The sequence below is a fragment of the Macrobrachium nipponense genome, chromosome 7 (genome assembly GCF_015104395.2).
Source record: "Macrobrachium nipponense isolate FS-2020 chromosome 7, ASM1510439v2, whole genome shotgun sequence".
Taxonomy (NCBI): Eukaryota; Metazoa; Arthropoda; class Malacostraca; order Decapoda; family Palaemonidae; genus Macrobrachium; species Macrobrachium nipponense.
Window position 1 is genome coordinate 115,722,804 of NC_061109.1, and position 22,190 is coordinate 115,744,993.

General features: G+C 39.2%; 1 protein-coding gene across 3 annotated transcripts in view; it reads left to right on the top strand.

Moving 5' to 3' along the window:
• Positions 1 to 21,733, top strand: part of LOC135217348 (serine/threonine-protein phosphatase 6 regulatory ankyrin repeat subunit C-like) — a 32,540-nt gene extending 10,807 nt beyond the window's left edge. Inside the window, exons 3-8 of one of the 3 annotated variants that reach the window (XM_064253175.1) lie at positions 4,726 to 6,315; positions 6,415 to 6,644; positions 12,112 to 12,406; positions 14,920 to 15,109; positions 16,092 to 16,202; positions 16,717 to 16,819. In XM_064253175.1, coding sequence (XP_064109245.1) covers positions 4,726 to 6,315; positions 6,415 to 6,644; positions 12,112 to 12,406; positions 14,920 to 15,109; positions 16,092 to 16,202; positions 16,717 to 16,761 — 2,461 coding nt within the window. In that variant the 3' untranslated portion in view covers positions 16,762 to 16,819. Of the gene's footprint in view, positions 1 to 4,725; positions 6,316 to 6,414; positions 6,645 to 12,111; positions 12,407 to 14,919; positions 15,110 to 16,091; positions 16,203 to 16,716; positions 16,820 to 19,705 lie in introns of those variants that run through there. The other 2 variants (XM_064253174.1, XM_064253173.1) reach the window with 2 other exon arrangements.
• The last annotated feature ends 457 nt before the right edge of the window (positions 21,734 to 22,190 follow it).

Consider the following 22,190-nt stretch of genomic DNA (forward strand, 5'->3'; position numbering starts at 1 on the left):
AATAATTCATGGTCATGATACCTTTTGAGATAACCCGTTCTTCGCTATTTTCAAGTCATGAATAATTCGTGGTCATGATACCTTTTGAGATAACCCGTTCTTTGCTATTTTCAAGTCATGAATAATTCATGGTCATATACCTTTTGAGATAACCCGTTCTTCGCTATTTTCAAGTCATGAATAATTCATGGTCATGATACCTTTTGAGATTACCCGTTCTTTGCTATTTTCAAGTCATGAATAATTCATGGTCATGATACCTTTTGAGATAACCCGTTCTTCGTTATTTTCAAGTCATGAATAATTCATGGTCATGATACCTTTTGAGATAACCCGTTCTTTGCTATTTTCAAGTCATGAATAATTCATGGTCAGAATACCTTTTGAGATAACCCGTTCTTTGCTATTTTCAAGTCATGAATAATTCATGGTCAGAATACCTTTCAAGATAACCTGTTCTTTCCTATTTCCAAGCTTGGTGACAGACTTCGCTGTTCTTAAGCCATGCTTTGGAACTATACCAGTGAGGTCTCTCATTAAAGTCATTCAATAGACAAGTCTTTTGTCAAGCATATATTATCCAGAATTAACTCTCTCTCTCTCTCTCTCTCTCTCTCTCTCTCTCTCTCTCTCTCTCTCTCTCTCTCTCTCTCTCTCTCTCTCTCTCTCTCTCTCTCACCTCCGAGTTCAAGAAGAAATTTCTATCTCAAATATTACTATAATATTTGTGGTGATGCTGCGGAATTTTTTGTGTCAGGAATTATCTGCTCTTTTAAACAGGGAAATGTTTAAATTGGAGTTGACAACTAAAGCTTGTACTTTTAGCTGTAATAGGAATCTCGATGACGATCGTGCAAGCTAATTTATTGAGGAGGGAACTGTTCAAGAAATCACCTCTAGATTCCAGTTTTATTTATTTATTTTGGTTATTGTAATGAGTGATGATTTTTGGGCTCCAGGAAGATTATTTGGCTTTCCCGCGAAGATTTTTAGATCTATGATTTTATTCCTCAAGTAGTTCCTTAATTAGTGTACCAAGTCAAGACTAGCACCCCTCAGATTCTGTTCGTGGTATCCCAGTTTCGGTGTGGTATCGAGGGAGACCTCTAGGAGTCAGTTAGAAAAATGATCTTCAAAATATATCCACTGGTATCTTTTAAGTACAGGCAATGTTATTTTTTCGATTTCTTTCTTAGTAATTTCATTCATATGATATCAAAGTGTACACTGAAATACCCTGGGCCTATCGAACAAATTGACAAGTGACAACTCAAAAAAGAATATGCAGATGCTTTGGCAATTTCTCTCCTTGTCAGTCCAAAAATATGCATATCTGAATGTGAATCAGACAGCTGGGAAGCACAACCAGACACTGCTTTGTGAAGGCTTGGGAGGGACAGGCTGTGGAGATTTGGCTGAGAACAGTGAGGAAGAAAGTGAGAGAAGATATGTGGATGTTAGCTGACATTTAGGGTAAGAATTCATCGACGTCATAAACATTCCGTGGGGATGCCGACGGAATTGAGTGACTGACAGTGACGCCGATATGTCGAAAAAAACAAAAAAACAAAGGGCTGATAAACTGCCATGACAAACATGCAACGAGGTCATACTCAGAATAGAAGCAGATTTCTAGTGAAAATTAGATAGCCTAAAGACAACAGAAAATAGTTGGGTTTGCATGAGTGAAAGACGTACTGGGACTCTTACAGTGGTTTAATATATGGTCTTTAGGCATCTGGGGCTAATCAAGTCCAAATGGCGCTTCTACCAGTTTGCTTAGGTTTTTAATTGCATTTTAACAATGCCATTGTGGAAAATATATGCACCAGACCTTGCTTTATATCCACAAAAGTATAAAACTGTGTCCGTGCTTTAAAGCATGGAAGTATGGAGTAATGTTGGTACTATGTGGCAAAAAGGAGGAACTTATAACAAAACCTGCCATTGTTTATTGACTGAATGATCCTCATGCTAACGAAAAGAAAAGCAAGAACTGTCTTGCCATGTTCTGGCACCAGGACATATAACCTGTGCTGAAGTCTTTACTGATGAAGATGTGCCAGGTGAGACCAAAGAATTGGTATTAGTAGCTACCTGCAATCTTGTTCGTGTATTGAGAAGTACTGTAGTCAAACACTATATTTTTCTACTCAAGCCACTGCACAGGACAGTGAGAGGACTGGTGCAGGTTTTCAAGGAATTGTGGACCAGAAACTATGAAAATGTAGTGCGCAACTAATACCAGTATTTGCAGGAGCTAAAAAAGCCCCTCGAAGAGATGTGTTGATTAGCCCGAGAGAGTAGTGTGTGGTACAGTGACGCCAGAAAGATTGCTACAAAAAGTGGACCAGAGATCATCAGTTCAAGTTGGGAGAAAAATTATCAGTTATAGCCAGTGGAAGCAAACAAGGGAAGGGGGCCAGATGAAGTCATGGAAGTGGTTAATCTTATGGGCTATAAGACTGATGTCAGTGAAGTGTAGTCACTATGTGCTAACATCCTAACTGCCTACAATGAGAGGGAAGTGAATGAAGAAGCAGCAACTGTCGTCAAAGAGGAGAGATGCCTGAGTGAGAGTGTTGTTTAGGGTGGGTTAGAACTTCAACCACGGAAAGAAGAAAAGTTGCATCAAAGTGTTAACATTAGCAGTGGCCTAAGAAATCAGCAGAAGCAAGTATTGCAGCTGCTGGATGAATATCAATGCATCTTAACCAGCAATCCAGGGAAGGTTTCATTGGGAAAACACAGCACCAGAGTGATGAAAGAGCCAGTTAGAGGAACAGTAATCCTTTATTGTATGCTAATAAGGAACAGATCTAGGAAGAAGTTGAGGCAGTGCTAGAAATTGGAATCACTGAGAGGTCAACTTCTGTATAATGTTCACCAGTGCTAATGGTAAGGGGATGAATCAAATATGTTGTGTGAACCATCGTCTAAACGCCATGACCAGGCTTGACCAAGAACCAATGGGAGATCCCAATGATGTAGTGGTGAAACTTTAAAATAACAAACTTTTCACTATGGTGGACCTAAGCAAAGGATATTAGTCGATCCTTATAGGGGAAGTATCAAAGGAAAAGACAGCTTTCACTGTTTCAAAGAAGTGTCATCAGTTCAGTAGGTTGCCATTTTGATTAAAGACCTCAACAGGGCCTTTCAACAGGGTGATGGGGAAGATGCTAGCCATAGCTATGAAAACCAACCAGCTTGTGGACAATATGTTAATTCTTGCAGCATCGTGGGAAGAACACATTAAGTGGTACTTTGTATATATAAAGCTGAATTCTATGTACTCAAGGTCAGCTGTAATAAGATTGCCATGGATGAAGCAAAAATAATTAGAATCCAGAGAGCGTCAACACCAAAGACTAAAACATAAGCAAAATCATTCCTAGGATTCATGGGATACTACAAAAAGTTTTTGGAAAACTGCACAAATCTTGCAGTGCCTTCGACAGACCTAATGAAGAAGGGACAGCTAAGTAAAGTGAAGTGGAAAGAATTTAAGAAAAAAACATATGATGAACTGGAGAAGGCTTTGGGAAATTCACCTAGGCTTCAATGAGACTTTCTCTGTGAAAACTGATATATCAAGTGGAATAATCGGTAAGTAAAATCCTACAAGAGTTTGCTGATAGCATATTTCCAGTTTCATATGCAAATATGAAACTCAGAAGAATTAGCACAAGGATTTACAGTTAAGGAATTTCATCTTACAGGGATGGATTGAAATCCAAAAAACCATGAGGTGGGCCATAGCACTCCAGAACTTCAGGAATGTTCGACGTTCTGCTAATATATATTCCTTTTTATAGATCATGAAGGCAAAAGTATAACAAAAAGGTTCTACTCACAGCTATCTCCAGCCATCCACGGCGTCTCTTTTCATATCATCCAGCCATATGCATCTTCGTCTGATGTGCTTTCACAGGCACCGAAATATGGTGACGACCCTGATTGTTGTAGCGTTTCGTCAGAAGATTAAAGGCCTAAAACCCAACATATCATCACACTGCCTACACTGTCACCCATCTGCATCATTTATTCATCATCATAGATATTTTACCGAATCATTAATGTCCTACAACTATCATCACCATCATGGACCACAGCAGTGAGTACTAACGGAAGGCTACGATATCCCTTAACAAAATAATGTCTCATTCTTTTCAGGTACTGCTGATGCAATATTTTTCATCGTAAAATGTTTCACAATGCTGTGTGTTTTTTCGTAGTTCTCATATTGTAGAGGGGGAAAAAGACATTTTTCATTTTCCATTGTTGTACACATTAAGATTAGGCTAAAGCATCAGCAGCCGTTTCATTTGGAAGACATAAACAGAGACAGACCAACAGACAGACAGAGACAGAGAGAGCGACATTCTGTAAGATACCGTACGATAATGTTAGATGAATGTCTTTTATTATTTGTGTATTTAGCAAATATCCTTTAGTAAAAATAGTGGTGCTGAATACATGTATATTTATGCGCATAAATCATATTACATCCAGTTTATTATTATGTACAGTTTTTGGTTTCCATAGTAAGTTCTGGAACATATCTGCTTCCATATTTAGTGTAATACATATAATCTGAATTCTATATTTAATCATTTACTTTTATGCATTCAACCACTAATATTTTTAGTTCTTCAGAAGTATTTTTGTGTACCAAAGTGGAGTGCTAGCCCATGAAAGTCAATATATTTCTTTTCCTTGCAGAGAAGCAGCTGGTTCACCTGGTTGCGATCTTGTTGATGCTGTGACCCGTAAGGATGTTGCATTTTGCAGAGGTATTATAACTACTAAAAATGTAAACTTGAAACTGGATCAAGATGAAACCCTCCTACATGTTTTAGCAATGAAATATGGCAAAAGAAAGAAGTCTGCCTCTGATATTCTATTATTGCTATTAGAAATGGGAGCCAAATGCAATGCTAGAAACAAAGATGGAAACACACCTCTGCACATCGCAGCAAGAGAAGGTCATGACGAATTCTGCAAAATACTTATTGACCAAAAAAATAAAGACAAAACTTCTTTACTGGACATGAAAAGTTCTTGTAAAATGACTCCACTGCATCTTGCTGCTCAGCAAGGACAGGTCAAAGTTGTGTCTCTTCTTTTGACAGAGGGAGCTGATGCAACTTTAAGAGATAATAATCAGTATCTCCCACTACATTATGCAGCTGCAGCTGGTTACCATGAAATATGTGAATTACTACGCGACACATATCCTACTGCTGATCTGACTGGTTGCAATCCCCCACCACCTCTCATGCTGGCTGCTAAAGGAGGTTATGAATGGTGCTGTAGAAAGTTGGTCCTTTCAAAGAAAGATCTTAATTGGCAGGATAAACAAAGAAACACACCTATGCATATAGTTGCAAAAAAAGGCTTTGAATATTTTCTTGCTTACCTTATAAAACAAGGAGCAGACCTTGATGTACAGAACAAAGCAGGAAACACGCCACTCATGGAGGCCATTTCCAAAAATGCATTAGGCTGCCTGAATCTCCTCATTGATAGTGGTGCAAACCTCAGTTTACAGAATGAAGATGAGAAGGGAGTTCTTCACTTAGCTGCTGAAAAGAAAGCAGATGACTGTTTGAATTTACTTCTCCATAAAAATAGTGTTAAGAAAGACATTGATAAAAAAGACAAAACTGGGTGCACACCTCTTCTGACTGCGATCAGAAAGGGCAGTGATAAATGTTCATTTATGCTACTGCAAGCTGGTGCATCTCCACAAGAGAAGTGCAACTTGAAATTTACCGCCTTACATTATGCAGCTCAGACTACAACTACTGATGTCCTGCAAGAACTGCTGAGAAATAAAGCTATAGATGTGAATGCTGCTAACTACAAAGGACTGACACCCTTGCATATGGCAGCTGAGAAGGGCGCCAGAGAAGCATGTATGAAACTTTTGAGGAGAGGTGCCCGTGTAGAAGCAACAGATAAACAAAGTCGAACAGCCCTGCATATCAGTACCCTTCATGGTCATTCAGCAATCATCAAGCTTTTGGACAAACATGGAGCTCAGAAAAAAGCATTAAATGAAAATAAATCCACTGCTCTCCATATTGCAGCTGATACAGGAAATCTTGAATGTTGTAAAGTACTTACTAAAGCTGATCCACATCTTTGTAAGATAACAGACTCAAAAGGCAGGTATCCTATAGATATTGCCTTCCAAAAAGGACACAACAAGGTTTCAGAGTTCTTTCTGCAGTCTTTACACAGATTACCCCCAGGTTTAGAAAAGAATCTTCATAGGCACACACACCAAGCACTTAAAGAAAGAAACAGGTGAGAAATATGCATAGTATAGCATTATTGGGACCTTGTGTACTAATGTGACACACATACATTTATAAATTCCAGGATTAACAGTGTTTATGTTTTCAGGTCAGCCATTGAAATGATAATTGAAAGTTGTTGGTGGGAAAAGGGTTTCGTCTCCAGCGCAGACAACCTTCATGAGAGAGGACCTTGTGATAACTTCCGACAGACTATAAAGCTATATCCAGATTTAGCAAAGATTCTGATGGATAAATGTGTAATCACTTCCCCTTGTGGATATAATTTCAACGAATACAATTTCAGATTGTTGGAGGATTGCTACTATATGGCTACAGGTTAGGCTGAAAGGCTATGCAAACATTCTGCTTAAAACTAACTCATATATATATATATATATATATATATATATATAATATATATATATATACTTATACATATAATATATATAGTATATATACAATGTGTATATAATATATATATATCTATATATATATATATATTATACATATATATATATATATATGTTATATATATATATATATATATATATATATATATATATATATATATATATATATATTAGAGTATAGAGACGTGTTCTACTTTTTATCCATTTATTTAGCGCCGACGTTTCGTATCAGCTTGATACATTTTCCAGTTTGAAATCAAGCTGATACAAAACGTTGGCGCTAAATAAATGGATAAAAGACACAACGTGTCTCCATACTCCAATGTTTATCCTTGAGTAATTGCTCCTGTCTTCATGTCTTCATATATATAATAATATATATATATATATATATATATATATATATATATATATATATATATATATATATATATATATATTAGAGATGTATCGGATATCTGCACTCGCATCCGCATCTGCATCTGCAGATTATTTGCACATTTTATAAGTCTGCACCTGCTTCCGCATTGACAATTTTTAACATCCATATCCACATCTGCATTTGCATTAGCATTGCGAGCAACACCGACATCCGCATCCGCAGTTTGAGAATGCGGATATGTGGATGTCACCCCCTGCTCAGTGTTCAATAGTTTATACTTATACATTGTAGATAAAAATAGATTTTTTTTGCTAAATTTGGGTTTTCCATCTTATTATACAGAATACACGATACAGAATTACACATTTCACACAGCATATATTATATAAGTAGGTCTGTTATAGCATATTTGTTTTAGTAATATCATGTCACTCACAGCGGTTGTAATCATAAAGGCAGGGTACTGCATTTTTTAGGAAACACTCTCTCTCTCCCCCTGCTCTCTAATGCAAAGAATGGCTTTGAGTTTTGTTAACCTTATCATGCAATGAGCATGAAATAACCTTGTGCAAAGAAAACTGAAACGTTTGTGTATCGCTGTTACTATTTGTATGTTCATATAAAAGTATACACACACACATACATACTTTCAATTATTACATCAAATGTTATGTGGTAACATCATTTTGAATTATTTGGCTGAAAATCGTTTTTAACAATAAAATATATCTAAATTACTTAGATTTACAAAGCATCTGCATCTGCAAGGGTGTGGTCATGAAATAACCGCGTCTGTATCCGCATCTGCAAATATAAAAGATTGATATCCGCATCCACATCCGCATCTGCAAATGTTAAAAAATTTATATCTGCAAATCCCATCTTCAGTCGTTGATACATCTTTAATATATATATATATATATATATATATATATATATATATATATATATATATATATATATATATAAGTAAATGTTTATATGTTTGTCCATATGTTTGTGTACTACAGAAATTCACACTGCTTGACTGATATAGACAAAATTTGGCGTACGACCATCATTTGACATAACTTAAATATTAGGGTAGGTTTCAAACCTGTACCCCCTTCCCCTTTCCCTTCCCCCAACCCTTTTCCCCATTCACCCTTCCTCTTCTCCCCATTCACCCTTCCCTTTGTAACTTAAGTGGTAAATAAACCAAGGGTTTATCATACCCCATTTCATGTACTCGGTACCATAGAAATATATTATTGAAAATGCTTCTCTTTTCTGTGATTAATCATTCTGTATCAATGTTTGCGTTTAGGTTTAATGGGGTTTTTGTACAGTTTTAGTGGGGGTGTGTGTCTAGGTTTAGTGGGGAGTTTCCTTAGGTGTAGCAGGCGGTGTGTTTAGGATAAGTGTGGGTTTGCTTAGGTTTAGTGGGGGTGTTTCAGTTAAGTGGGGTGGTGTGTTTATGTTTAGTGGGGGCTAAATGTGACAGTCAGGACAATAATATCTGGATAACATGGACAGTCACCACAATAATGCCTTCTTGATAAGAGGGACAGTCATCATAGTAATACCTAGATAAAAGGGAATGTCAGCACAGTAATGTCTGGATAAAATGGACTGCCACCACAGTAATACTTGAATAAAAAGTACAATCAACACAGTAATACCTGGGTGATAGTCACCACAGTACAGTCTGGATAAAATAGACAGTCACCACAGTAATATCTGGATAAAAAGGACAGTCAGCGCAGTAATACCTGGATAAAAGGGACAGGCAGTGCAGTAATACCTGGATAAATGGGACAGTCATCACAGTAGTACCTGGATAAAAGGAACAGTCGCCACAGTAATGTCTGGATAAAAAAGAGCCGGCACAGTAACGTCTGGGTAAAAGCAACACTCAGAACTGTAATACCTGGATAAGTGGGACAGTCAGAACAGTAATACTTGGATAAATGGGACAGTCACCACAATAATGCTTGGAAAATAGGGACAGTCAGCACAGTAATAACTGAGTAAAAGGGACAGTCATTACAGTCACAACAGTAATGACTGGATAAATGGAACAATCAGTACAGTAATACCTGGATAACAGGGACGGTCAGTATAGTAATACCTGGATACTTGGGACAGTCAGTAGTGATACCTGGATAAAAGGGACAGTTACCACAGTAATACCTGGATACTTGGGACAGTCACCACAGTAATATATGGATAAATTGGACAATCAGCAAAGTAATATTTGGATAAAATGGACAGTTAGTACAGTAAATTCTTGATAAAAGAGACAGCCACCACAGTAATACCTGAATAAATTGGACAGTCAGCACAGTAAATCCTAGATAAATCCTGTGAGAGTTTAGTTATGTTCCTAACTTTTATTTAGGAAACCTAAATGAAATTTATGTAGGTTCCTGAATTATTTTATGCAGCTAAGCGCAGAAGAAAAAATCAAACATTTTGAGACCTATGAATTTCTTTCATTAACATTTTGGTTATGCATCAACTTTGTGAATTCAAGCCACAAAGAAAGTCAGCTGTACATTTGAGTGATGCAATAGATCATGGTACATATACGGTAATTAGGATCTTAAATGGCTACATGACTGATTGTTACACTGGTTCTGTTTTTCAATAACAGTAGTTAAACATTCCACATCTTCACTTCAAAATAATTTCCAGTTTTGTACTACTCTTCCTTCATTCATTAAGTAGAGTTTCAACAGTAATCAAGAGCTGTAGTGTACTGCTTTGTATGATACTTTTTTTTTCTTTTTCTTTTATTGGTTTAACACGTATAGCACCCTCATTCATCCCCCCTCCCCTTATTCTGCTTAAACAGGCGTTAATGTGTGTTGTGGAAATCTTGAGGTGCCCATTATCTCCCAGTTCCATCTTTAGAGGAGCCAGTGATGCCAACATTCATCAGTATGACCCTTTCTTTGGGAACTGAGCTACAATACTGCACTCTACCAGTAGCCATCCAAGGCCTTTGTCTTACGGTTGCCTCCCTATGAGCTGTCAGTCCTTCTTACACCCAACAAGCCTATAAGATGGAGTTCTACCAATTCATTTTTTTTTACAGAAATTGCATCCTTGCAAAGTGATATACAATAGATAAGGAGGAAGTCTGGCTAAGGTAGAGTTAGAAATTAGTAATTGTAGCAAGAAGTGGTCACAACATGAAAGTGGAAGTGAGTGAGTATCAAGGGAATATTGCAAAAGCCCTAAAGAAGCAGTACCTACCAAATGCTAAATTTGACATGATTTTCCTATGGGGAAATAAGAGCTAGTCTCTTGTTCTTGGCAACCATTCTAGGAGGGGAATGGTCATTTCCCTTGATATGTAAGTTGGACGTTTCCAGGGAATGGTGGAAAATCTTTGGTTAACTGAAAAAGTAGTATACAAGTATGACATTTCCTAATAAGTCATCCCAGGGAAGCACATGGAACTAATCAACCTTACCCACACTGACAGAAGTGAAGCCATGTTGAAAGCTATAAGTCCAATGCGTTATCTAAAGAGCTAAGTCCACCATCAAGTTTTTGGTACTTGGTGGAGCACCTTCTCTCCATTAAAGAAATTGCTTTACAATGATCAGTGCCAAAGGCAAAGTTTTACTGCAGTAAACTACTCATCTCCACTGTACAGCCGTTTGTTATTCTCAACTCTAATCTAAATTCAAATTCAATAATTTTGTCAGTATGGAGACCTTGTAGGCTTGGAATTTCAGCCATTCTGTGTCCTTCTTTGCTACTAAAACCATTAGACACCCAATGGAAAACCTTTCTTCAGAATTAGAATAATCTCTCGCCATCATCAGGATCATGTGAAGTTCGTCTGCACCTGAGCAAAGGAAAACTGGTTGCTTACTATACCGCTTCAGCCATGGAGACTGACTTGAAATTAATGAACCTGAGCAACTTCTCTCCATATCAGCTAGGAGGAGTTCCTGATCAAGATCTCAGAGTAGACCAACAGAAGTCAGCATACCTAGATAACAGTTGAGGAAGTGAATCACTTGGCAAACAACTTGTGCTGACAGGCTTGAATAACAGCTTAAAAGAAGTTATGTATTTATTGTTTTCTACGAGACTGTCAAATGGAACCTTACCCTAGCCATAGCTACCTGATGCTTGCAAGATACATAACTAGACAAAGCAAAGGATATCATAGCCCCATCCTGTACTAATACCTTCAGGAAACAGGGAAAAGATGCCACATGTCTGTTAAAAGAATTGCTTCAGAATATATGTACCTGGATGACCATGCATTTTTGTATCAATAAATGTGCAGCACAGGAGGATATTCAAGAAAACCATCGCTTTATGACTAGTGGAGGGTAATCTACGGGAAATACAATACAGCTCCAAGCCAGGATTGTATTCTTGCTAAGGCTGTTTTTTTTTTCTTCTTTTTTTTTTTTTTTTTTTTAGCGAACTTTATCATTTATTCAAGTTGTAAAATGCAAATAGATAAAGACATGAGCATCATTTACCATTTCTTTGGCAGATTTTCAATAAGGCTGCCTTTACTTTAGGTCTCTTTGTATGAGTTCTTTGGCTCTCATAAGTAGCCCAAAGTGCCATCATTAATTCCATAAACATTGGTTGCTGAAGAGTGAATAATTCAAGAAAAATACCTCCCAGGTTACAAAGATGCTCATAGGTATATAAATTCCAAGTAAATGCTGCCATCTTTAATGCCCTCCAATTGATTAATGTGAGCTAATCTCCTTAAATCCTTTTCAAGATTTGTCTTACTCTCCTGATGTTGCTTTCCTCCCTTGTAGGGAGATGTTCTCACTTATGTATGAAATCATATACTCTATTTAGTTTGTATGTAAGTAGGAATTCAGTACTTGGATATTCCACCCTTTTATCAATTAATCAAGGCATAAGTAATATAAGGATGTTGTTATTTATAAAACCAAAATTATTGTTTTTTTATCAGGCTTGCTGTTATTGCTTCCTGATATAAAGCCTCAGTAAAATTGATTTTTTGCCTGATTTTCAGAAGCCACGGCACCACATAAGACGACTATGCAGGAAAACAAATATGATCCATTTGCTAAGACAGGAGCACTGAAACCTGAGGCACGAGAATTTACCTCAGATTCTGTTCAGTGGAAGAACAGCCACCCTGTTCACCTGATGACCAAATGGAAATGCTTAGGCCTCCTTAAACATTCCGTAACTGAGCGTTGGTTGTTGTGCAAATGGAACAAGTACATCAGAAACACTTATATTTTTATACTTTTGCTCCAGATCGTCCTCTCTCTTTTCATCATAGCATTTCTGAGCTTTGTTCCGTAAGTATAATAAGAAAGATTTGTGTTGCTTCAAGTAAGTTGTCATCCAGTAAGATAGAAGTATTTTTGTGTACCTTGAGATACATTTCATTCCCAGTAGTACTACCCACAGAAACATAAAATACATAAGAGTGACAGTAAAAGAAGTTTTCAGAATTGTTTAACCAACATCACACTACATTGAAGTGCTGTTGCAGATTCCTGTCATAGAGATTAAGACAGGTAGCTGGGTACTGATAATTTATTTACAGACAAACTGGGTTGACATAGACAGGTGCGGACGGATATGTAGTGCAGTCTCGCACCGCAAACAGAAATGACTCTGAGACGATAAATTTGTGTTTTCTTACAGACATTCATTTAGATATAATAAAGCGTACAAATAATGGAATTGTATGTGTTATACATCGGCGGAAAGGCCGCGGAATGCTCTATCGGATGGAAGTAAGAACAACGCGACTTGATGATTGGTTACAATGAAAATAGGGAAAAAGCATTGTCCTTACAAATACTCCTCCCCAAGACAATGATTATGGAGTAATTATTGGATGACAATCTTTGAGGCAGGGGGCGACCCCGTGTCGTTGTGGCACTTGATGTGGGGCGTCCTCGAGTATAGTCCTTCGGTTTTTGCTGATCGACAGGATGCCTCCCCTGGCGGTAGCCTGGGGGGTTCTACTGTGTGCCGGGCGACCAAGACTGCGAGAGGGAGCTGCATTGTGTGTGGTGGTGGAGTGGGACGGGCCGTGGGGATACCCAGGTGCGGCAGCGGCATAGGTTGGGCTGAGGAAGTCCCCAGCGCGGCAGCGGCGTCCCGCGGGCAGAGCGGAACCACAGGTGAGCAGCGGCGTCAGCAGGTCGAGGAAACCCACAGGTAGCGGCGTCGGCAGGCAGGGGAGGCCCACAGGCGTGGCAGCGGTGTCGGCGGGCTGAGGAAGACTACAGGCGGCGGCATTTGAAAAGGTGAGCAGATCCACAGGCGTGGCATCGACGTCAGGAAGGCCGAGCGAGCCCCAGGAATAACGGCAGCGTCGAGGGTTTGAAGAGGCCCACAGGCAGCGACGTCAAGGGGCCGAGCAGGCCCACGTGTGCGGCAGCGACGTCGGGTGGGTAAAGCAGGTCCCTCGGCGTAGCAACGGCGTTGGCAGGCAGGGGAGGGCCCAACGGCACGCGACGTCGAGGGTTGGGTAAAGCACATCCCTGGGTATAGCAGCAGTGTCGTGGCAGGCAGGGGAGGCCCACAGGCAGCGACGTCGGGTGGGTAAAGCACATCCCTGGGTATATCAGCAGTGTCGGCAGGCAGGGGAGGCCCACAGGCAGCGACGTCGGGTGGGTAAAGCACATCCCTGGGTGTAGCAGCGGCGCCGGCAGGCAGGGGATTTCGTCTGGGGACTCGCAGGTGCGGCAATGGTGCCGGGGGAAAACCGAGGAGGCCCGCAGTTGCAGCGGGTCGAGAAGATATCTGGCGTCCCCCGGGTGAGACAAAGGAGGCCGCGACGTCGGATGGATGTTTCTGAACCGCCGCTTGAATTTTGTGTTGGGTGACCAGCACCCAGCTACCCGTCCTCGAAATAAACGCCAAAACACGCTGGGAAGCAGTGCCGTGATTAGTCCGTTAATGGCGTTGGTGTCGTCCTCGCAGTGGAGTTTTCAGAGACCTAAACTGTGGCGCCGTATTGAGTCCATTAAAGGTTCTCTGAAGGTGAGCGGCCGTAATTAGTTCGTTAAAGGCTGGGCCTAAACCGCTGTGTCACCAACTCCGGGAGGTCACCAGTTGTGAGGACCAGAGATTAAGACAGGTAGCTGGGTACTGATGATTTATTTACAGACAAACTGGGTTGACATAGACAGGTGCGGACGGATATGTAGTGCAGTCTCGCACCGCAAACAGAAATGACTCTGAGACGGTAAATTTGTGTTTTCTTACAGACATTCATTTAGATATAATTAAAGCGTACAAATAATGGAATTGCATGTGTTATACATCGGCGGAAAGGCCGCGGAACGCTCTATCGGATGGAAGTAAGAACAACGCGACATGATGATTGGTTACAATAAAAATAGGGAAAAAGCGTTGTCCTTACAGTAGCTATTTCATGTAAACATACGTATATTTCTACGGGTATTTCTAGAATCAGTTTTGTTTTTAAGAGTCTTTCGATGTGTTTAGGAGGCTTTTTTTCTTACATCCTTTGAATAAACTTATTTCGAGAAGAAGGGAATCAATATTATTTCATTTTAAGTACCCCCATACCCAGTTTTTTTTTTTATGAAATTCATAAAGTAAGATAGCGTGGATGTGGTAGTAACCATTGGCTTGGATTTTCTCTAGAGCTACCCCCTGTCAGGGAAAACAACTTGATATATAATATATATATATATATATATATATATATATATATATATATTATATATATATATATATATATATATATGTGTGTGGTATATGTATAGAGAGAAGAGAGAGAGAGAGAGAGTATATGATTTAATGTCCTTTGAAAATCATTCTACAGTAACTGGAGAGCGGTGTCCACACATATCAGCAACATGTCACAAGATGTATCATGCGAAGATTTCCAGCGAATACAAGATCCATATATCAAAAAGGTTCGTGAGGGATACAGCTCCTTCGTGGCATGTCACATCTTGCTGTTTTTAGCAGCACTTTCAGTGTTCTGTTTGGAAGTCTTCAGTCTGTCAAAGGTTAGTCCTGGAATAATTTTATATATATATATATATATATATATATATATATATATATATATATATGTATGTATGTATGTATGTATGTCATACAACTGAATCACGATAATTTGGAACAAGATGAACATATAATAAAGCTAGAAGCCACGAAGGAATGTGAAACAGTGGAGTGCTACGAGATCTATCGACTCAGGGTCTTTTACTTAGCAGAAGGGTCTATAAATGACAGATAAGGATTATAAAGGAAATAAGTTCCTAGAATCCAACACACCTGGAGAATTAGTAACCTTCCCTCCCACCCCAACCCCATCCCCCCCCAACCCCATCCCCCCACCAACCCCAACCCCCTCCCACCCCCCAAAGCAAAAACAGAGGTACAATTTAAAAGGTTTACAAAAAGATTAAGTCCCAATGTTCAGAAACAGGGACAAGACAATTAAAGGATTATACAGTGTGGCAACTGACCACATACATGTATGAAGAATTTTTGGTAATTAGGTTTTCTGTTGTGTATAAACTGCTGTATATTTGTAAGGTGCTGTTCAAATTCTTGGGAAAGCATTTTCAAGACAGTGCACATGAAAAATGACGGCTAATCCCACAGGAGGCTTGAAATTTCATCGAAGGATGAGGCTGTGTAGATTGTATCTCCACCGAAGAGCAGTCCTCACCTGTAAGAGAAGAGTCAGATAGTCATGGAAACTCCTTAGTTCAGCCACCATGGCATCATTTGAATACCAAATGTTTGCAATGAAACAACACCTTGTCATAATACAACTCAAGATGTTGACAAGTTATTCATTGCTTCTTACTTCTTGAATTAGCAGGTTGTTGTGGCACTCCCATTTTTAAACATTGCAGCATTTTAGGAGTCCTACAATTTAAAAAAAAATGGTGCAACAAGACTTAGGATTCTATATCTTATACAACTTTCAGTTTTTAATTGATGCTATACATCTCAATTTATCTATTCCTGGAACAGATGCGCCACACTTACTTCCGTGACCTCACCCATCTTCTGAGACTTGCTTGCACAGTTCTTGCCTTCGTTCTCGTGTTTCCCTACGAATCCTGTGAAACTCTAATTAAGCCGGTAAGTTTAAATCTTGGTAGGTATTGTTTCAAACAAATGTAATTCTTTTGCACTACTCAGTAAGCTACCTAATGGAAATTTCGATTAAATCTAATCGTACTGATGAACTTGAACTTTATTACTGCTGACAAAAGATGTTGCACTTGTCCGTTGTATAGGTATCTTCTATGTTGTAAGAAATTATAGGGAATGACACACATTTTGCAGTACACAATTTTTCATACCCTTGATTCACAAGTATATCCATACTTGTGTTCTATTTCCAACATGTGTTCCAGTGTTCTCTTTTAGATTTCTTAGAAAATGATTTATAGTTCCCAGTGAATATTGTCTTCCACTTCTGTGTACAAAATAACAAACGAGGTATATGATTGCATGTAATATGCATTCCACGAGCAAATTTAAACCTGACTTATTGCTTTCGACTACCGGCATTCTGCCAAATCCAGTATGAAAGCTTTATTTTATAATAATATGCTATTATTATTGTCCTAATTTCTATGTTTTTCGGCAGTTTCAGAAGGTATTATTATTAGTAAATTTGCACATCATAGCGTGATCGAACCCAGCACTCCCGAGTGAAAAAGGCTCAAGATCCTTAGTTTCATCCCAGTGATGGTTAGTTTGTGTATTGATTTCGATCCCTTTATTATGATTATTATTATTATTTTTTTTTTTTTTTTTTTTTTTTTGCTCTATCACAGTACTCCAATTCGACTGGGTGGTATTTATAGTGTGGGGTTCCGGGTTGCATCCTGCCTCCTTAGGAGTCCATCACTTTTCTTACTATGTGTGCCGTTTCTATGATCACACTCTTCTGCATGAGTCCTGGAGCTACTTCAGCGTCTAGTTTTTCTAGATTCCTTTTCAGGGATCTCGGGATCAAAGCCTAGTGCTCCTATGATTATGGGTACGATTTCCACTGGCATATCCCATATCCTTCTTATTTCTATTTTCAGATCTTGATACTTATCCATTTTTTCCTTCTCTTTCTCTTCAACTCTGGTGTCCCATGGTATTGCGACATCAATGAGTGATACTTTCTTCTTGACTTTGTCAATCAACGTCACGTCTGGTCTGTTTGCACGTATCACCCTATCCGTTCTGATACCATAGTCCCTGAGGATCTTTGCCTGATCGTTTTCTATCACTCCCTCAGGTTGGTGCTCGTACCACTTATTACTGCAAGGTAGCTGATGTTTCTTGCACAGGCTCCAGTGGAGGGCTTTTGCCACTGAATCATGCCTCTTTTTGTACTGGTTCTGTGCAAGTGCCGGGCATTCACTTGCTATGTGGTTTATGGTTTCATTTTTCGTATTGCACTTCCTACATATGGAGAGATGTTATTTCCGTCTATCGTTCTTTGAGCATATCTGGTTCTTAGGGCCTGATCTTGTGCCGCTGTTATCATTCCTTCAGTTTCCTTCTTTAGCTCTCCCCTCTGTAGCCATTGCCATGTGTCTCGCTGGCTAGTTCTTTAGTCTGTCTCATGCATTGTCCGTGCATTGGTTTGTTGTGCCAGTCGTCTGTTCTGTCTGTCATTCTCCTGTCTCTGTATATTTCTGGGTCTTCGTCTACTTTTATTAGTCCTTCTTCCCATGCACTCTTTAGCCACTCGTCTTCACTGGTTTTCAGATATTATTATTATTATTATTATTATTATTATTATTATTTTTTTTTTTTTTTTTTTTTTTTTTGCTCTATCCACAGTCCTCCAATTCGACTGGGTATATAGTGTGGGGTTCCGGGTTGCATCCTGCCTCCTTAGGAGTCCATCACTTTCTTACTATGTGTGCCGTTTTCTAGGATCACACTCTTCTGCATGAGTCCTGGAGCTACTTCAGCCTCTAATTTTTCTAGATTCCTTTTCAGGGATCTTGGGATCGTGCCTATTGCTCCTATGATTATGGGTACGATTTCCACTGGCATATCCCATATCCTTCTTATTTCTATTTTCAGATCTTGATACTTATCCATTTTTTCCCTTTCTTTCTCTTCAACTCTGAGGTTGTCCCATGGTATTGCGACATCATTATTATTTTATTTTATTTATTATTAATTATTATTATTATTATTATTATTATTATTATTATTATTATTATTCTTTCATTTCAGTTAGGAGACCCACTCTTGGGGCTGTGGTACTTGCATTCAACTTCTGATTTGTCCTTTAAGGATTGAATTGTTTTATTAGGATGTTGCAGGTGTTACATTGCGTACACTGGGACACTATTGTTTGGCTGATGCTTTTTGATAGGTTTGCCACCTGTCCTGCCAGTCCTGTGGCTGCCTGGCAATTGCTGAGATGGCAACCATGGCAGGGGACTGCACCTGCCTGCAGGGACAGGCAGCTGGTGTCCTGTGGGAGTATCTCTCTGTAATACTAGGTTTGGCACTAGAGTTTCCTGAAAACATGGATCTCCTCTCTAATATTCAGTGAGACGTGGTGTTGCTCAGTAGTTTTGTATATAGCAATAGTCAGGAACTACTTTGAAGGTCTCCGCCCCCTTTAGTGGGGCGGTCCAGTCTCCTTTGATGCATAGGCCATGCCAAGTGTCCGTATATCTAAAAGAGTATTGAAAATACCAGTGTCGTCTATCTGGATCCCGTCTTGCCCATGCGATTTCATAACTAGTCTTAGACACCGTCATGACCACAGTTATAGGTTTGACTATACCAGTAGATTCACATCAACCATGCATTTGATGTGTAGGCCAGCCCCTTACGAAGCTCCTGATTGACTGTTGATAAGCCAATCACAGGGCTGGAAACTCTCAGCCTCTCTCGAGAGTTCACATGGGTAGGATCTATGTTCCACCTCCCCTTGAGGGATATGTCTTTCACAAGTACCCCTCAGGAGAGGTGGAACATACATCCTGCTTATGTGAACTCTCGACAGAGAGACTGAGAGTTTCCAGCCCTGTGATTGACTTATCAACAGGCAATCAGGAGCGTCGTAAGGGACTGGCCTAGACGTCAAATGCACCGTTGATGCGAATCTCCTATAGTGCCTCCACTAGTCGTGACACCTATGCTTCTATGTCCGTGACTGGTGTCTCCTCTGTGATCTCGGTGACCTGCCATGGCTGCAGATGTGACTACATTGGTCAGTTAAGGTCCATTTGTCATAATCCAGTGTTTCCATCTTTCTCATTTAATCTTAAGAGAGGATTATGGAAGTCTACTCTAGTCCACACGGAGTTGTAGAAGATTAATTTTCTTCAACACATTACAAGTTCTTCTGCAAGTTACTTTGTTAAAATTTGGCAACATTTCTACAACTATGCTTTCAATTTGTCTTTACATAAGGTATCTTCTTTATCTCTTTGAAGAACCCGTAGTTTTAGGATGTATGGAAAACTTTTGTACACTTTACTTATAAAATGAAGCATATTTAACACACATAAAATCCTTGTTAGTGTGATTAGAAATGTACGTATTACCTTCAATCATTGATTTTTCGTTTGAATGATAAAGCTTTAAAGAACGTTCCCTCCTTTCAGGCGATTCCTTGGGAGAGTGGTGTGCTGTCGTTCATGCTAAGTTCCATTTGCCTTATGAACACCATCAACAAACTTCCGTCATGCTCCTACTTTTCCAATATCACCCACCAGTTTATTAGGTCTTACTTAAAGGGGCTTTTCTTGATATCAGTAATTATATTGACATTTGCATACTGTTTTCATCTCCTTATGAGAAATGACGAAGCTTTTCAAAGTATTTTCCATGTTATTATCAAAATGGTGGTGTGGGTCCTCGGTGATTTAGCATTTGACGATACATTCGGAACCAAAGAACTGACCTACCCAATCATAACCATGTTCTTGTACCTTGGGTTCATCTGCATGGTTGGAGCATTTATTGTAAGCCTTGTCAAGGCTCCTTCCGTGGATCCCCGTACAGCTGCATTCAATGAAGCGGCATCGTTCGCTAATTTTGTGCTGACTATAGACGTTTGCTTACCCCAGCTAAGAAAAAAATACGCTGTTAGCAAGTACAGTGACAAAGACCGGAAGTCGTGGGTGAAAAAACTGGAGGATTGGTGGATGAACCTACGTCCTTCTGCGTTCCGCAGAATGGTTATTCCACTGACCACGAACGTTACGATGATGGAACTTCCTGCACAACGACGACCCTGGTTAACGAGGAAAATCGAGCAAACTGCCAATTTTTTCGGTACTCTTACTAGTGGGGACGATGCTGATGACAAATGCTTCACTATTTCGAATGAGCAGCAAGAGAAAATAGACCCACAAAGTGCCAAATTAGATCAGCTTTTGACGATGTGCAAAAAACTTGTTCATGATAATCAGGTGCAGAATGAGCAGATCAACGAGTTAAAACAATTACACAATGAACAAGTTACTGAGCTCAAGCAACAAATTAATACTTTGATGACGTCCTTGTCCGTGAAGACATGAAATTTAGATATGGACACTATTCGAATGTTGTATTAAGAGGATCTGAATAAGTTTGCACGATCAGATGGAGGTGAATATTAAATGCATATAAAAAAAATTCATATTCAGTTTTTCAGCATATATATTAAGTTTGATATTCTGTCTTTGCCATTAATTGTAACCAGTGTATAAAGCCGCTCATTTCTGGACAACTCATAACCAGATCATTCTCATATGATCAACTCATATTTGATGAAATCAAACCGAGGTCAAGTCAGAAAAAACAATAGGTCAGGAATGAGTATTACTTGTGATCGTTCAAAATTCTTGACAGCTATTTCGAGACAATTTGTGGTAATAACTGCGACCCGTCAAGCGATTATATGATACTTAGGCAGTTTGAGAAACTCCTGTGTTTGATGTTGATGAACTCTAGGAGTTAAAATGAACTCTCATTATCAACATTCTTCGCCACCAAAAGTGGTCTTTTCAGTACAAGCCTGACTTTCCAAATTTTCCATCTGATTCTGGCATTTTCCCAGAAACACAGTTTCATGAATAGCTATAGTAGATTCACATCTACCGTGCATTTGATGTCTAGGCCAGTCCCTTACGACGCTCCTGATTGGCTGTTGATAAGCCAGTCTGGAAACTCAGTCTCTCGCGAGAGTTCACATAGGCAGGATGTACGTTCCTCCTCTCCTGAGGGATACTTTTGAAAGACATCCCTCAGGAGAGGTGGAAATACATCCTGTCTATGTGAACTCTCTCGAGAGACTGAGAGTTTTCACCCCTATGTATGAGCGTCGTAAGGGACATCAGATACTCGGTTGATGTGAGTCTAATATAGTACTAGACAATTTCTTGGAATACACATTCCTGAATTGATGCAATGTTCATGAGACTATAGGATACATTCAAAATACTCCAATCCTGTTTATCTAGTTTATGAGAAATTTACCTTTGTTGAAGAAAGTTTCATTTTCACATCTCAGATTTTTTTTTTTCCTGGGCAGGACTTTGGTTGTGAGTTGTCCGGGTGTGCGTTGCCTCATTATTGTCTTCCGAGACATATTGTGTCCATTGTAGTGTGCTGTGATAAATAAAAAATAAACTTTAAATCCTATTGTATTTACGCTAAGTCTTAAGTTCCTAGTTGGAAGAGTGGTTCTCGCGCTCGGCTACCAATCCGGTGGACCGAAGTTCGATTCTCGGCGCGGCAACGTGGAATCAGAGGAATTTATTTCTGGTGATAGAAATTCATTTCTTCATATAATGTGGTTCGGTTGTAGGTGACCAGTTGATTCCTAGCCACGTAAAAATATCTAATCCTTCGGGCCAGCCCTAGGAGAGCTGTTAATCAGCTCATTGGTCCAGTAAAACTAAAATATTCTTAACTTTCACGCTAAGTCTTTCAGTAAAAGATTGAGATACGTGGTAAAAGTATTTAGCCTTCAAATGCATATTTGTGCATTACTTACATGCAATTGTAAGGTTTTTCATGACCTTGAAGGCTACTGAATTATATGAATTATATTTGTCGTAGACCTATATGACATTTCTGTTAAAACCAGAGGAAGCTACACCC